At 44.8% G+C, this 16,189-nt stretch overlaps 1 protein-coding gene across 2 annotated transcripts in view; it reads right to left on the bottom strand.

Annotated features, from left to right (window-relative positions):
* The window catches only part of APBA1 (amyloid beta precursor protein binding family A member 1), a 229,755-nt gene that overhangs the window by 85,908 nt on the left and 127,658 nt on the right, over positions 1-16,189 (bottom strand). For both annotated transcript variants that reach the window (XM_040356802.1, XM_040356794.1), the window contains exon 2: positions 14,963-16,170. In XM_040356802.1, the coding sequence (XP_040212736.1) occupies positions 14,963-16,126 (1,164 nt within the window). In that variant the 5' untranslated portion in view covers positions 16,127-16,170. The remainder of the gene's footprint in view (positions 1-14,962; positions 16,171-16,189) is intronic.

Raw genomic sequence — 16,189 nt, 5'->3', positions numbered from 1 at the left:
TTCAACGGTAGAGTCAGGGCCGATCCTAGGGTCACAGGCGCCTGGGTGCAGAAATATTTCTGTCGCCCCCACATGGGCGTCGTCATGCTACTAACTCCTCCCCTTTACAAATGTTTCTATGGCAACGACTCAACCACAGAGATGCTCCCCCACAAAGTCTTCATTAACCTGGGATCCTTACATGATCTCTTAACAATAAACAAAATACAGGAAGAGGACACAGAGAGGGCTTCTGTTAGAGCAGGCGTCTCAAACTGGTGGCCCTCCAGATGTTGTGAAACTACAAGTCCCATCATGCCTCTGCCTGTGGGAGTCATGGTTGTAACTGTCAGCCTTGCAATGCCTCATGGGACTTGTAGTTTCGCAACAGCTGGAGGGCCGCCAGTTTGAGACCCCTGTGTTAGAGAGTCTGTTAGATGTTTGGCGCCCCCACCTCTGCAGGCGCCTGGGTGCAATGCACCCTGTGCACCCTGCCTAGGATCGGCCCTGGGTAGAGTTCTCTATTGCCCTTAGTGAATTGGAAGGAAGACGACAGCTAGAAAAGATAATTTCTTCCCTTCAGCTGCCAGAAAGATTCTTATACCTCAAGAGGAATACAGTACGGAGTATGTACAAGAACTTTGTTTAAAGAGAATTTCACTGGAGTTTTACCACTATTCAGTACTTGAATCCTATGTGTGTTCACTGTTAGAGCCTCAGACCAATGGAGGTTATTCTGTTAAAATATAACAAACGTAATGCCGCGAACACACGATCAGGCTTTTGCCCGACCAAAAGCTCATCGGAATTCCGATGAATTCCATCGGAGTAAAATCGAACACGTTCTATAATTCATCAGAATTTCCCATGGAATTACTCCGATGGGGCATACACACGGTCGGAATTTCCGATGGAATTACTCAGATGGGGCATACACACGGTCGGAATTTCCGATGGGGCATACACAAGGTCGGAATTTCCGATGGAAAATGTCCGTCTGACTTTTTCCATTGGAAATTCCGATCGTGTGTACACGGCATTAGGCTAATCCTACTTACTTTTTTTTAAACTTTAAGGAGTTCAGTTTTAAATGCAACTGCTTGTGGATACATACTATATCATTTTATTTTAGGTATTTCCGTTTACATATTTTGGTGTGGGTTTTATTTGTGCATCTGTGAGCACAGAGTGGGGTTAAAATATATTGCCCTTTGTTAGTTAAAGATCCAATGTAATAGATCTAAATTAGGCCTGATTCACACCTATGCAGGTTGCAGTTCGCATATTCCAGGTGCATTTTGCGTTTTTCAATATACATTTTTGATCCATTCAAGTCTATGGAACCAAAAACCAGAAAAAAGTCCTTGGCCCTTTCCATAAAATGTACATGTGAACTATATCCATAGAAAGCCATGTAAAATAGACTATAGTGTGTTTCTTCAATATTGAATATATACTAAAAAATGCATAGGTGTGAACCAGGCCTAAGGCTTGGTTCACACTAGTGCGACTTGTCATGCAACTTTGGATACATTAAGTCACATGACAAGTTGCAGCCCAATGATTTCAATAGCACCCATTACAATCAATGCGACTCAGGCCTCGTACAGACGATCGAACATGTCCGATGAAAACGGTCCGCGGACCATTTTCATCGGACATGTCCGCTGGGAGATTTCGGTCTGATGGCTGTACACACCATCAAACCGAAATCCCCGCGGACAGACAGCGTGGTGATGTGGCGGTGACCTTGAGACGCCGCCACGTCCGCAAACCAGGAAGTAAAATGCTTCCACGCATGCGTCGAATCAATTCGACGCATGCGCGGGATTTCGGGCCAGCGGACATGTCCGATGAGTCGTACTGACCATCGGACATGTCCGACGGACAGGCTTCCAGCGGACAAGTTTTTTAGCATGCTAAGAAACTTTTGTCCGCTGGAAACCTGTCCGCTAGGCCGGAAAACTGTCCGGTCGGCCCTACACACGGTCCAGTTTCAGCAGACATGTTCGGTCGTGTGTACGAGGCCTCAAAGTCAAATAACTTTAACAAGGTTCCTGCACTACTTTTCTTTTTAGTTATTTGAGTGTCACAAAGTGTAAAGTCACACGACATCAAAGTTGCACTCCAAAAGCAGCACTGGGACTTGTACGAATTTGGAGTCGCATTAGTGTGAACCTTAATGAAATTATTTCTGAACTTTGTTCTAGATGAAAAACTCTAGGGATGAAGTGTTAAAAGGTTGTGTGTTAACAAATACAGTGAAGTCTTCCATGCAAGAATGGTACCATATAATGGTGTTATTTAACCGAGGCGCCGCAAAGAGTCTCCAAGGTGACAACAGCAAAATGACATATAGCCCATTACAGGCATATCATGAAGGGAGGAGGCCTCGTACACACGACCGAGAAACTCGGCGGGGCGAAACACATGGTTTTGCTTGTCTAGTTCCTTGTGAGGCCGTCGAGAAACTCAGTTTCTTCGACGGAAATGTACACACGACCTGTTTCCTCGGCAAAAAAATATCTCCCAGCAAGTTTCTTGCTGGTTTTTGTCGAGAAACTCGGTCATGTGTACGAGGCCTTACTCTGTTACTCAGAGGAGGGAGAGAGTTCACCCACACCTATTCCTATCTCTCTCCTCCTCTGCGCCGTTATCTTTTCTCTTGCTGGCAAAGTTGTGCAAGCTGTCTGCCTGCCAGTGTCCTGCCAACCGATGACGGCATTGGTCGCTAAGGGCAATGCGCTCTATAATCTTCCTCCTGCTTCCATTGAACCCTCTCAGCTTCATGCTATAAAGTTAATTGTACACATGAAGAAATCGCATAGATCTCTGCCCTAAGCACGTTTTTTTATGCGCTTTTGATGTGTTTATGCGTTCCAGTTCGTTTTGTTTTCCCCATTTTAATTGAGGACATGTGTGTTCCAATTTTGATGCATTTTGCCACATTCCAAATGCATTCCATAGAAAAATAAAAATAAATACGTCCTACTTTTGGTAAATGCACTGGATGGGATGGCATTGGTGTGCACTAGGGCCATTGGAATCCATGTTAAACACAGTCCATGCTTTTTTGATGCAGAATAAAAAAATGCGCTGGACTGTTTCTGGCCTGAACCAGCCCTAAAAGATTTCACTGCAGGTGAAAAGCACAGCTTTCCATTTTAGCAGCCTGCCTTGTTGGCACAGCTGTACCTCTAGGCATCTCTTATATTCAACACAATGATCAAAACTACCCAAGGTATGTGGTTCTTATTCCTCTTGTGCAAGTGATCTGCCTATAAAAGACATTTCACACCCTTATGCAAGTTCTATTTATGATAAGAATAGCAAATAAACGCATTCTATTAAGGGAAAATGCAATTACCCTAAATTATCCATCTTTACAAACAGTAGGGCATATGCTATCAAAATATACCGTAATTGACTGGATCATTTCTAGCTCAATGCCCAAAACTTCTCCTATGCACATTTATTTTGCATAGGTAGCATCGCTCATGTCACATATTTTATATTCCAGGAGATTAGGCAATAAAAGTACATTTCAGTGCAAGCTAACTGATGAATCAGCAAACAGCCATCTGCTTAATGCAATTAAACTTTCACTGTTAACTATGCGATTCTGGAGGTAGCATATATTGCTGCCCATTCCACAGCAATGGTTTTATTGGAGTTTAAACCACACGGCTCAACCGCTATACAGCTCCAAAAAGGTTTATCTTAGACTTGTTCTCCTGTTCATTTATTATAAAGTTCATTCTGCACCTGAAACCTGTTCAATAATGTAAAGCAGGTTTCTTATCTGCCTTATTCATTATTGATTAGTGCCACAATGGACTGAGTGGATTCTGCAGCATTACTGTGATAATAAGGAGCTGGCACAACAAGAATTGTCTGATTTTTAACAGATCAAGGCAATTGTAAAAACCAATATGAGTTTTGCAAACTTGTTCCTGTAAATGTTGAAGTCTTGCTTAAGCTTCGCACACATGATGAGAATATCGGATGAATGATCAGCCTTTTTTTTTTGCATGCTCATATCGAAAATGAAGGTTACTAAAGTTACGAAAATAATAATGTATTCTTTTGTTTCCGTTGGACGAAAACTCTACTGATTAAACGAAAATCGTACGAGAAAGGTTTATCTCTTCGGATTATTTCACATGAACTGTCGTGATCAACTCTCGAAAGCTTTGTACGAACGATCAGATTATCATACGATTGCTTCAAAAGCGGTATTTTTCATCCGATTTTCTAAACGTGTGTACTAGGCTTTATTCATAAAAGGGAGTTCCGAAAATTAGGATGCTATGTAAAGTGCCATAATCCATAAGATGTATAGAATTTTACCTGTTATTGGTTTACGCAATAATCGTATATTTCAGTCTGCGTTAATATGAGAGTGCAATAAACGTGGCTAATCTGCGAAACAATAGCCAGATAAACTAATAAAAATACTAGAACATTACAAATGTGCATGACCTACATTTAATAGTGCGGTCTAAAAAATGGGTACAGAGGATTTCTATCCCTTGTTTTAGGTCACTACTGCTCCATTGTTATGTTCACTGCTGTAGAACTTCATGCTATAGAACTGCCAGTCATGGCCAAGGCTACATGCTGGCTTTTCCCTGGCTGCATCATTGAGGTTCAGCCCATGTTTGGTAGTAGTTTCCTATTCCTATTTGATTGACAGGCTTCCGACGGTTGCATACATCGCGTCACGAGTAGCCGAAAGAAGCCGAACGTCGGTGCGGCTCTATACGGCGCCTGCGCACCGACGTTCGACAACTTTCGAAAAATCGCGACGCGATGTATGCGACCGTCGGAAGCCTGTCAATCAAATAGGAAAGCCCAGTCCCGCAGCCCATACCCGGAAGCGGCGGAGAAGATCTATCTCTAAAACAGTAAGTACTGCTTCGATTTTTAAAAAACCACCCGATTCCCCTTGACAAAATGAGCCTTAATCTAATGTTAAAAATTAAGTTTTTGGATAAAACTCCACTTTAAACCCTAGCGGTAATAGTGGTTAGACTCTGGGCCTAGTGGCTTTTTGCAGGCTGTAGTAGTTTTCTGTCATGTTGTGCATGTCATTCCATGCTGGTTACTAGCACTTTGTCCAGTGCGGTGGTCACTACTTGTGTCCAGCGTGGTAGTTTCTATCTACACTCACCGGCCACTTTACTAGGTACATCTATTCAACTGCTTGGTAACACAAATTGCTAGTCAGCCAATCACATGGCAGCAACTCAATGCATCCAGGCATCTATATGTGGTGAAGACTAATTGCTGAAGTTCAAACCGAGCATCAGAATCGGGAAGAAAGGGGATTTAAGTGACGTTGAACGTGGCATGGTTGTTGGTGCCAGATGGGCTGGTCTGAGTATTTCAAAAACTGCTGATCTCCTGGGATTTTCACGCACAGCCATCTCTATTGTTTACAGAGAATGATCCAAAAAAGAGAAAATATCCAGTAAGCAGCAGTTGTGTGGATGAAAATGGCTTGTTAATGTCAGAGATCAGAAGAGAATGGGCAGACTGGTTTGAGATGATAGAAAGGCAACAGTAACTCAAATAACCACTCGTTACAACCAAGATATGCAGAATACCATCTCTGAACGCACAACACGTCAAACCTTGAAGCAGATGGTCTACAACAGCAGAAGACCACACCGGGTGCCACTCCTGTAAGCTAAAAACAGGAAACTGACACTACAATTCACACAAGCACACCAAAATTGGACAATAGAAGATGGGAAAAACATTGCCTAGTCTGAGGAGTCTCAATTTCAGCTGTGACATGCAGATGGTAGGGTCGGAATTTGGCGGAAACATGAAAGCATGAATCCATCCTGTCTTGTATCAACGGTTCAGGCTGGTGGTGTAATGGTGTGGGGGATATTTTCTTGGCTCACTTTGGGCTCCTTAGTAGCAGTTAAGCATTGTTTGAATGCCACGGCCTACCTGAGTATTGTTGCTGACCATGTCTATCCTTTTATGACTACAGTGTACCCATCTTCTGATGGCTCCTTCCAGCAGGACAATGCGCCATGCCACAAAGCTCAAATCATCTCAAACTGGTTTCTTGAACTGGACATCAAGTTCACTGCACTCCAATGGCCTCCACACTCACCAGATCTCAATCCAATAGAGCACCTTTGGCATGTGGTGGAAATGTTTCCAACATCTTGTTAAATCTATGCCACAAAGAATTAAGGCAGTTCTGCAGGTAAAAAGTGGGTCCAACCCAGTACTAGCAAGGTGTACCTAATAAAGTGGCTGGTGAGTGTGTGTGTCTAGTAGTGGAAGCTTACATGTTGCTTGTATGTTTGCTTCCTCAAAATTTGCACCACTCAATGTGTTCTTTTACCCATATTTCAGTGGGCTCTAGCATTTACCTGTCCATTTTCACAATCTTAGCTTTCCAGCCCCAAGCTTAGGAGTGTTATGTTGGGGTAGAGGGCAAGAATAGGCAAAGCGTCAAGCCAAGGGGTCAAGGAAAAATTACCATTTGACACAGGGACTTGAAAGGCCTTATGGGAATCTATTTCTGACTGCAATCAAAACCAACCTGCTCCACGTATGTTTCACTTCTGATAAGTCAGCTCAGGTATGCATTAGTATTAGTAATATGTTTTATTGTGTGTTTAGTGAAAACTCTTTCGTTTTTCTACTTACGAATAAATCCATAATTTTAGCAACTGAGTTTTTTTTTTTATGTTAATGGAAAATATATACAATTGATAGCCACTGCTTGCACAATAGATTAGTTATTTAGGCAGAGAGGAAGCAAGATTAAAATCATCTACAGTAGGTGTTTGTGATATTGTGCTTTTAGCACGACAGCGTCGCGCTGATACTCGGCGACAGGGTGCCGAGATCTCGCCGACATCTCACACTCACTGGAATAGTGACAGCACATCCCAGCAAGCGCGTCATAGAAGCGACGGGAGATCCGACTTGGATTCCCGCCAATTCTACACGTGTGCGGCGTTTGTTATGAATCCTGAGGGGGAAGTCCCCGCCGGATTTTAAATAAAAATCCGGCATGGGTCCCCCCCTCAGGAGCATACCGGGCCCTTAGGTCTGTTATGGGTTGTAAGGAGAGCCCCCCTACGCCGAAAAAAACGGCGTAGGGGGTCCCCCTACAATCCATACCAGACCCGTATCCAAAGCACGCTACCCGGCCAGCCAGGAAGGGAGTGGGGACGAGCGAGCGCCCCCCCCCTCCTGAGCCGTACCAGGCTGCATGCCCTCAACATGGGGGGGTTGGGTGCTCTGGGGCAGGGGGGCGCACTGTGGCCCCCCCACCTCAGAGCACCCTGTCCCCATGTTGATGAGGACAGGGCCCCTTCCCGACAACCCTGGCCGTTGGTTGTCGGGGTATGCGGGCGGGAGGCTTATCGGAATCTGGGAGCCCCCTTTAATAAGGGGGCCCCCAGATACCGGCCCCCCACCCTAAGTGAATGAGTATGGGGTACATCGTACCCCTACCCATTCACCTGCAAGAAAAGTGGTAAAAACACAAATAAACCACACAGTGTATTAAAATATTTTATTTTTCTGCTCCGGAGGCCGCCCCCTGTCTTCTTTATTAGCTCTTTTACCAGGGGGGGCTTCTTCTTTGACGTCTTCGGGTGGGTGGGGGCCGCCGTCTGGTTCTCTTCCACCGCCGGGGGGGGTGGCTTTTAAAAAAGCCCCCACCCCCCCGGCGGGTTTCCTCCGGCGTCTTCGGCTGGGCTCTTCTTCTTCCGCTATCCCGACGGGTCTTCTCAACTCTCCGGGGTTCTCCTTCTGTCTTCGCCGCTCTCCGTTGTTGACTCGGCGCACCCCGGTTCTTCGTATCGCTGTCCGGTCCCTTCTTCCGTGTTGTACGTCTTCTTCCGTGCTGTGAGTTCTTCTTCCGCGCTGTGACGTCATGTTCTTCACTTCTCTTCTTCTCCCGATGTTGACTCGCCGGTCCTCCTCGCTGAAATGACGGATGCGCGGGTGCATCGGACCTATATAGGCCTCACAGTCCCATCATGCTCTGTACCTACCCATGTGATACCTACCACATGGGTATCACATGGGTAGGTACAGAGCATGATGGGACTGTGAGGCCTATATAGGTCCGATGCAAGGCGCGCATCCGTCATTTCAGCGAGGAGGACCGGCGAGTCAACATCGGGAGAAGAAGAGAAGTGAAGAACATGACGTCACAGCGCGGAAGAAGACGTACAGCACGGAAGAAGGGACCGGACTGCGAGACGAAGAACCGGGGTGCGACGAGTCAACAGCGGAGAGCGGCGAGACCCCCCGGATAGCGGAGAAGACCCGTCGGGATAGCGGAAGAAGAAGAGCCCCGCCGAAGACGCCGGAGGAAACCCGCCGGGGGGGTGGGGGCTTTTTTAAAAGCCACCCCCCCCCGGCGGTGGAAGAGAACCAGACGGCGGCCCCCACCCACCCGAAGACGTCAAAGAAGAAGCCCCCCCTGGTAAAAGAGCTAATAAAGAAGACAGGGGGCGGCCTCCGGAGCAGACTAATAAAATATTTTAATACCCTGTGTGGTTTATTTGTGTTTTTACCACTTTTCTTGCAGGTGAATGGGTAGGGGTACGATGTACCCCATACTCATTCACTTAGGGTGGGGGGCCGGTATCTGGGGGCCCCCTTATTAAAGGGGGCTCCCAGATTCCGATAAGCCTCCCGCCCGCATACCCCGACAACCAACGGCCAGGGTTGTCGGGAAGGGGCCCTGTCCTCATCAACATGGGGACAGGGTGCTCTGAGGTGGGGGGGCCGCAGTGCGCCCCCCTGCCCCAGAGCACCCAACCCCCCCATGTTGAGGGCATGCAGCCTGGTACGGCTCAGGAGGGGGGGGGGGGGCGCTCGCTCGTCCCCACTCCCTTCCTGGCTGGCCGGGTAGCGTGCTTTGGATACGGGTCTGGTATGGATCGTAGGGGGACCCCCTACGCCGTTTTTTTCGGCGTAGGGGGGCTCTCCTTACAACCCATAACAGACCTAAGGGCCCGGTATGCTCCTGAGGGGGGGACCCATGCCGGATTTTTATTTAAAATCCGGCGGGGACTTCCCCCTCAGGATTCATAACAAACGCCGCACACGTGTAGAATTGGCGGGAATCCAAGTCGGATCTCCCGTCGCTTCTATGACGGCTCTGTCTCCATCGCGGCAAGCCAGCTCGGCGCTGGCTCCCGCGATGGGGCTCGTAGGTGCTCAATCTCGCCGAGAAAGAGAGCGAGATTGACACAAAATCGGGTTCACCTACTGTATAACAGAGCTGGGTCTGAGGTCTACTAAGGCCTCGTACACACGATAGGTTAAACAGGGGACAGCGGTCTGATGGACCGTTTTCATCGGTCAAAACCGATCGTGTGTGGGCCCCATAGGTTATTTAACCATCGGTTAAAAAAAAGCCAACTTGCTTTAAATTTAACCGATGGATTCCTAACCGATAGGTCAAAACCGATCGTTAGTAGGCACGACCATTGGTTAAAAATCCACGCATGCTCAGAATCAAGTCGACAAATGCTTGGAAGCATTGAACTTCGTTTTTTTCAGCACGTTGTTGTGTTTTACGTCACCGCGTTCTGACACGATCGGTTTTTTAACCGATGGTGTGTAGGCGCGACGGACCATCAGTCAGCTTCATTGGTTAACTGATGACAGCGGTCCTTCAGACCGTTCTCATCGGATGGACTGATTGTGTGTACGAGGCTTAAGTCAGAGAAACACCAACTAGATAGCTACTTGTCTGAACAGAAAGCATACTCTGGGTTAGTTTCATGAATTCTCGTATATTATATATACCCCAATCAAGCTAAAAGTTAAAGGGGTTGTAAAGGTTTGTTTTTTATTTTCTAAATAGGTTCCTTTAAGCTAGTGCATTGTTGATTCACTAACCTTTTTCTTCAATTTCCCTTCTAAAAATGTTTTTTTGTCTGAATTTCTCATTTCCTGTTTCTCCTCAGTAAGCTTGCCCGCAAATAGGTTTAAAAATAAAAATCAGGGTAATGATCGATAGCCAGGGTCTGGTTTTTACAGCCATCTAGGATCACATTAGAGATTTACCCTCACTTCCTGTCCTGCTGACAATGATTTTCCTAGACAAATAAGGAGGGGAATCTTCAACAGCAACACTGACAGAAATAAAAATGGTAAAGTAGGGGAAGTCTAGAACCTCTGTCAGATGTTTATTTCTGTCAGTGTCCCTGTTTTTTCTCTGTTATAATCTAGTATAACTGGTGTCAGCAGGAGAGGAAGTGAGGAATCTCTCTACACACGACCGGTCCTTCCGATGACAATGGTCCGACGGACCGTTTTCATCGGTTCACCGCTGAAGTAGACTGATGGTCTGATGTGCGTACACACCATCAGTTCAAAAAACGATCGGGTCAGAACGCGGTGACGTAAAACACAGGACGTGCTGAAAAAAACGAAGTTCAATGCTTCCAAGCATGCGTCGACTTGATTCTGAGCATGTGCGGGTTTTGAACCGATGCTTTTGTGTACTAACCATCGATTTTGACCGATGGTCAGCCGTCCATCGGTTCGATTTTAAAGCAAGTTCTCTCATTTTTGTCCGAAGGACAACAGACCGATGGGCCGTACACACGGTCGGTTTGGACCGATGAAACTGAACTTCAGTCAGTTTTCAACGGTTTGGACCGGCCGTGTGTACGCGGCCTCATGGAGCTCTGGATAGCAGTAACAACCAGACAGAAGTTCCTCATTCCCCATTATATCCTAAATATAAAATTAAACCAAAAACAAAGGTTTGGCTTGGCATGAACTTTCAAAATCTTCCACATGGAGACCTGTATTATTGGCTTTACTATCTAAAAGATGTAGGGTACATGCTTCTTAATGGGGAAAAAGTTTAAGATGGACCTCCCACAATCATACAACACATTTAAAGCTGAACTGTTCCCCCATGATTCAGCGTTGGACTGTTCAGAGCAGGTTTATGGGCATGATGATGTCAGCAACAGTCCATCACGCTAGGCAGCGGATGGCAGGAGAGGGGGGGGGTAGGAGTGGCAGGGACCAGTCTCTTGTGCTAGGAAGAGAGAAGGATTAGTATATCTTAGTTAAAGTTAAGTATATCTCCTTGCTCCAATCTCCTAGAGAAAAAACAAGCAGTTAACCCGTGCAGTGTGGGCACAGCCCCACTGCATGATGGGGGGAAAAAAAATTGTCCCGAGTTCAGCTTTGAGAACCAAACAAATTTATGAAATTCAATATGATACTGTACTAGTAACTCATGAATAGTAAGACATGCAATCCAAGCATGACTTGCAGTAACTGGGCAGTACAATGATTGAAGTAGAAGTGGCCCTGGTCCAGGAGTCTTCCTCACACCTCCCACATACCCAGGATAGAATTCACATTTTGTCTAGTGAACACTAATAGGGAAGAAGAATGCCTACCTTAATCCCCTGAAACCTTTTTGCTGGTCTCTACCCATGTCACCATTCCTTTTATTGACTCAATATGTACACTGCAGGACCAGCTACCACCACTGTTCAAGTTCTGTATATGATGATGTTGTGGGCTCATCCACAAGAATAAAAAAAATGAAAGAACGGAAGATTGGAGGGCAAGCTGCCCCTGAACATTGGATTACAATATTACTATCTTTTGGATTAACCCTAGACAAATTAGGCATTATAACCTATATGTGAATTTGTGTATGTATGTATGTGTTGGGGGGGGGGGGGGGGGGCATTTGTTATTTTTGAGCCAGCCTAGTATACACGGACTATCTGAAAAATCCTTTACTGAGAAGAAAAGTTGTGGCAAGTTGTGGTGGCATCTCTTACCAGTTTTTGGCAAGACATCTAGCTGTGTATGGCATAATTGGATTAGACTTGAGAACCATGCCTTTGTAAAAACCATAAAGCTCAACCTCACATTAAAGTGTGTGTGTGTGTATAGCCAAACTTTTTGATTTCTTGATAGAGTACAGAAAGCGTAAAACCCATTATTTTTTTCTTACGTCTGTGTCCCTTTAGGGCAGGGTTTTTCAACTAGGAACAATTTCTGCCTCTCAGATCAATGGTGTCAGTTGGAAACTTATCTGACACCACTGATCTTTTTAGCCATCTGTAAAAGGGGGGATGGGCGCGACTCTTTCCCACGACCACAATGTAAGGAACATGTTTCCCACTTACTATCACACTAATGTATCATTAATTGTAGATATAGTAATTTTTACCAGGGGTTCATTGAGACTAGAAAGTTATTTCAAGGGATCCTCTGTGTTGAAAAAGGTTGCTTTAGGGAGATTTATCTTCACTTCCTGTCCAGAAGATATAATATCCTTTTTTAGACAGTTGTCACCGAAACAAGTGTCCCGGTTAGAAGATTTCCCCTCTGTTTTTCTTCTGATGACATCTCATAAGATTTGGATTTCCTCACATTCTGACCCAGTGGCAATGGTCACCAGGACACACAGAGAGGGTCAGTCTACCTAACAGGGACACAAACAGGAATAAAAAAAAGTGATAGGGTCACAATGTTCTGGCTATACACACACACACACACACACTTTAAAGTGTTTTAAATTGCTTAGACTAACATGCTGAACGAGACTCCATAGTGACAACTCTAGTCTAGTTTTCAACTAATAATGAAGATCTGCCAGCAGAGAAGAGACAGGGTTGAGAATGGTAAACAACTCGCCAGCCCCCTTGTGAACATGTAAGGGGAAAGGCATGATCATCCCAGGCCTGGGACAAGGGGTGGGCAGGAAGGAGGTGTGGCTGTCCTGGGCACTGTGGCATCATGTGAGGTAGGGGGCACCACGAGATTGAGGGGAGGAATTTGTGTTGAGAGGGGGGTATGAATTGTGCTCAGTTGGGAAATTTGGGGGGGGGGGTGGTTGTGCTGGGGGGGGGGGGTTAATACTACATGCAACTGCATGTGTAGGGTTGGTAGGGATTACAGAGTGATCACAAGCAGCGATTGCTATAGTCCTATGTTCGGTTTCATTGTTACAAGGGGGATTTTACAATGTTGCTTTCAATTGTTTATATGGTTTCATAAAATAAAACAGTTAACATAAGTATAGGTACAGCTACAGTATCTCACAAAAGTGAGTACACCCCTCACATTTTTGTAAATGTTTTATTATATCTTTTCATGTGACAACACTGAAGAAAGGTCTCTAACATCCACCAGCTGTGTGATATCGCCATGGAGGAGTGGAAGAGGACTCCAGTGGCAACCTGTGAACTCCATACCTAGGAGAGTTAAGACAGTGCTAGAAAATAATGGTGGCCACACAAAATATTGACACTTTTGGGCCCAATTTGGACATTTTCACTTAGGGGGTGTACTCACTTTTGTTGCCAGCAGTTTAGACATTAATGGCTGTGTGTTGAGCTATTTTGAGGGGACAGAACATTTACACCGTTATACAAGCTGTACACGCACTACTTTACATTGTAGCAAAGTGTAATTTCTTTAGTGTTGTCACATGAAAAGGTATAATAAAATATGTACACAAATGTGCGGGGTGTACTCACTTTTGTGAGATACTGTATATGTAAAGACTGCATACATACATCGTTTGACACCAAACGTCGAAGGTTGTGAAGATCACCTTATTCAGAGATTTCCTTTTGTATAGCTAATAACGTTTAGATGAGCATCTTTGTTTATTGTGTACTTCATTAGGATTTTACCATTGTTACAAGGGGTTTGAATAATCTGAGCAAAGTCCTAAATATCGCACCCCCATTGCCTGTCCCATAACAATGCGTTTTTCGGCCTCTGTGATGTTCTCTATTCCATTAGAGAAATTACCATTCACCGCCAAGCCTTAGTGAAGGCAAATCTCTCCAATGGTGACCCAGCAAGCAATATAAGCCAGGAATGAGGTTGTCACCCTTCACTATTCTATTTAAAAAAAAAAACAGTATATATCTAGTCAGATGGTATGTATTTTTTAACAAATTATTACAAAGTAATTATATTATTATTAAAATATAAACTCCACTTGTCGTTATATTTGTAGAGCCCATTCACACTGGGGCAACACAACTTCTAGCACGACTTTGGGAGGCAACTTGGACACGACTTGAGTATGAATCATCAGGCAACTTACAAGGCAACTTCAAGTGGCCTCCAGAACAGGAGGCTTTCCAGTGGCCAATCAAACAACAATCAGCTCTGTGGGAGGGAGGGGTTTGCCTGAGAAATGTATGTTGTCTTCCTGTATTGTTGCTTCAGTTAAGACAGTGATCAGACTTCTGAGGCGACTTCCATTGAAATCAATGGGTACAAGTTACCTACAAGTTGCCTAGAAGTCGGATTGAAGTAGTGCAGGAACCTTTTCTGAAGTCGGAGCGACTTCAGTAGTGTGTATTAAGATGGCTCACTTCCATTCATTTTCTTGACCGCGCGACTTGGGGCAACTTGAAGTCGGATCCCAGGTCATCCCAGTGTGAACAGGCTCTTAAGATGCAATGGATTTTGTATTTTTCATTTAAGTGAGTTAGAAAGTAAACCTGCTTGCTAAGGGATATTTTTAACAAAATAGCAATCTTGAGAGTTTTGCCTTTACAAAGCTGCCTATAAAAAAAAAGTCAGTTCATTCTTATATTTTGACAGGGCTGCAAATTTATTTAAATTGATATATATATATATATATATTACCAACAATGTACCCACCATAAACCTAGCATAATCCAGTAGGAGGAAAACTGGGGGGAAAAAAAACAAACTTAAGGTGGCATCATTTAATTTTGCAGTCTCACTGCATTTCTACAATGTTTATGGTGTACTTCACTTCATATCGCAATATTTTATAACCTGGAGAAATTCCAAGCAGTAAAATTGAAAGCAGTTTTTTAAGCAATCTTCATAACCAGGCTTCCCAAAACTTTCTGTGTTGCATAATAATTGAATGCATGGCTATACTGTATATCTGCTTATAGACTTACATGGAGTCTTCAGACAAACAATTAATCATACTTACATCTCCACCTAGTGGTCTCTGATCATCACAGTCCTTTGTTGGGCTGATGTCCTGCCTCATTACCCAAATTGGTTCTTTTGGCTCATCAGGGGTATAAGGAGAACGTATTGTCCTTGTCTTCACTTCCTCTATAGCATCCTTAATGTCTTTGATAGCCAGCGAGATGGCATCTCGTTTTTCTTTACTGTACCTTTGCACTATTTCACCTGTATTAGCAGCAGTTTTTGAGGCAGTAGAGAGGTTGCCATTCGTAACATGGTCTTCTCCACTAACTTGAGAGGGGTCAGCAAGATCTAAGTTTTGTTCAGATTCTGGCATGTCCTCAGCAGCTTTATCGAGACTTTGGGAACTCATGCTCTGTTTGACCTCTGCTACAATCTGATCAATGTCTTCTTCTTGCTCGTAACTATCCATCCTTGGATAGGGAGCAAACTCTGCCTCTTTCTCAGGACTATCAGACTCACCATCCGACCGTTCATCATAATGATGAAGTCGAGCACCCAGAGCTTCTTTCCTATAATTATCAGCTTCTTCTCTTTCCTGCTCATAGAGTCGAAGACCCTCTCTGATATCCAAATCTGGTGTGTCACCTATTTCCTCATAAACATGCTCTTGCAGTCCATAGTCTGCATATGGTTCAGCATATTGTTCATCCTCACCCCTGTGAAATAACCGGTGTGTGTAGACATACCCAGAATAAGCTGCATTTATAGCCTCCTCTTGGTCCAAACCATGGAAATGTAAGTGATTGGGTAGAGTTCTGTTACGAAGTGCTTCACCATGCTCAGCCTCTGCATTCTCTGTATATTCCTCAGACTCTGGCCTGTATTGAACAGCATAAGCATTCTCATCCTCATTTTCCTGAGCTCTGTCCAGGTCATACCCATCTTCTTGGCCTCCTATGACATCCCCTTCTGCTGTATCCGTGTGGTTGTGAAATCCACTCTCTGTACTAGCGGATCTAGCAAGTGTTCCTTCTTCATCCTGCCCAAATGGTCTCTCCTGCTCCTGCTCCTGCCCCTGCCTCGAGTTGGGAGAAGGTTGTGAATGTTGCTCTTCTTCAACTTCTGGAAGTTCAAGGTCAGCTTCTACAGACTCATTGATGTCTGCATTTCCAGGCTCATCACTAGCCTCCACCTCCTGCGATCCCTCCGAGTTGTTCATGGCAGATTTGCTATTGAGGTAAGCTTACCATATCAACATCTTGCCTGCAAGAGAAATAAACAT

Source organism: Rana temporaria, chromosome 1, assembly GCF_905171775.1.
Source record: "Rana temporaria chromosome 1, aRanTem1.1, whole genome shotgun sequence".
Classification (NCBI taxonomy): Eukaryota; Metazoa; Chordata; class Amphibia; order Anura; family Ranidae; genus Rana; species Rana temporaria.
The sequence above is the reverse complement of the archived record's forward strand: the minus strand, read 5'-3'. Positions and strand labels throughout refer to the sequence as shown.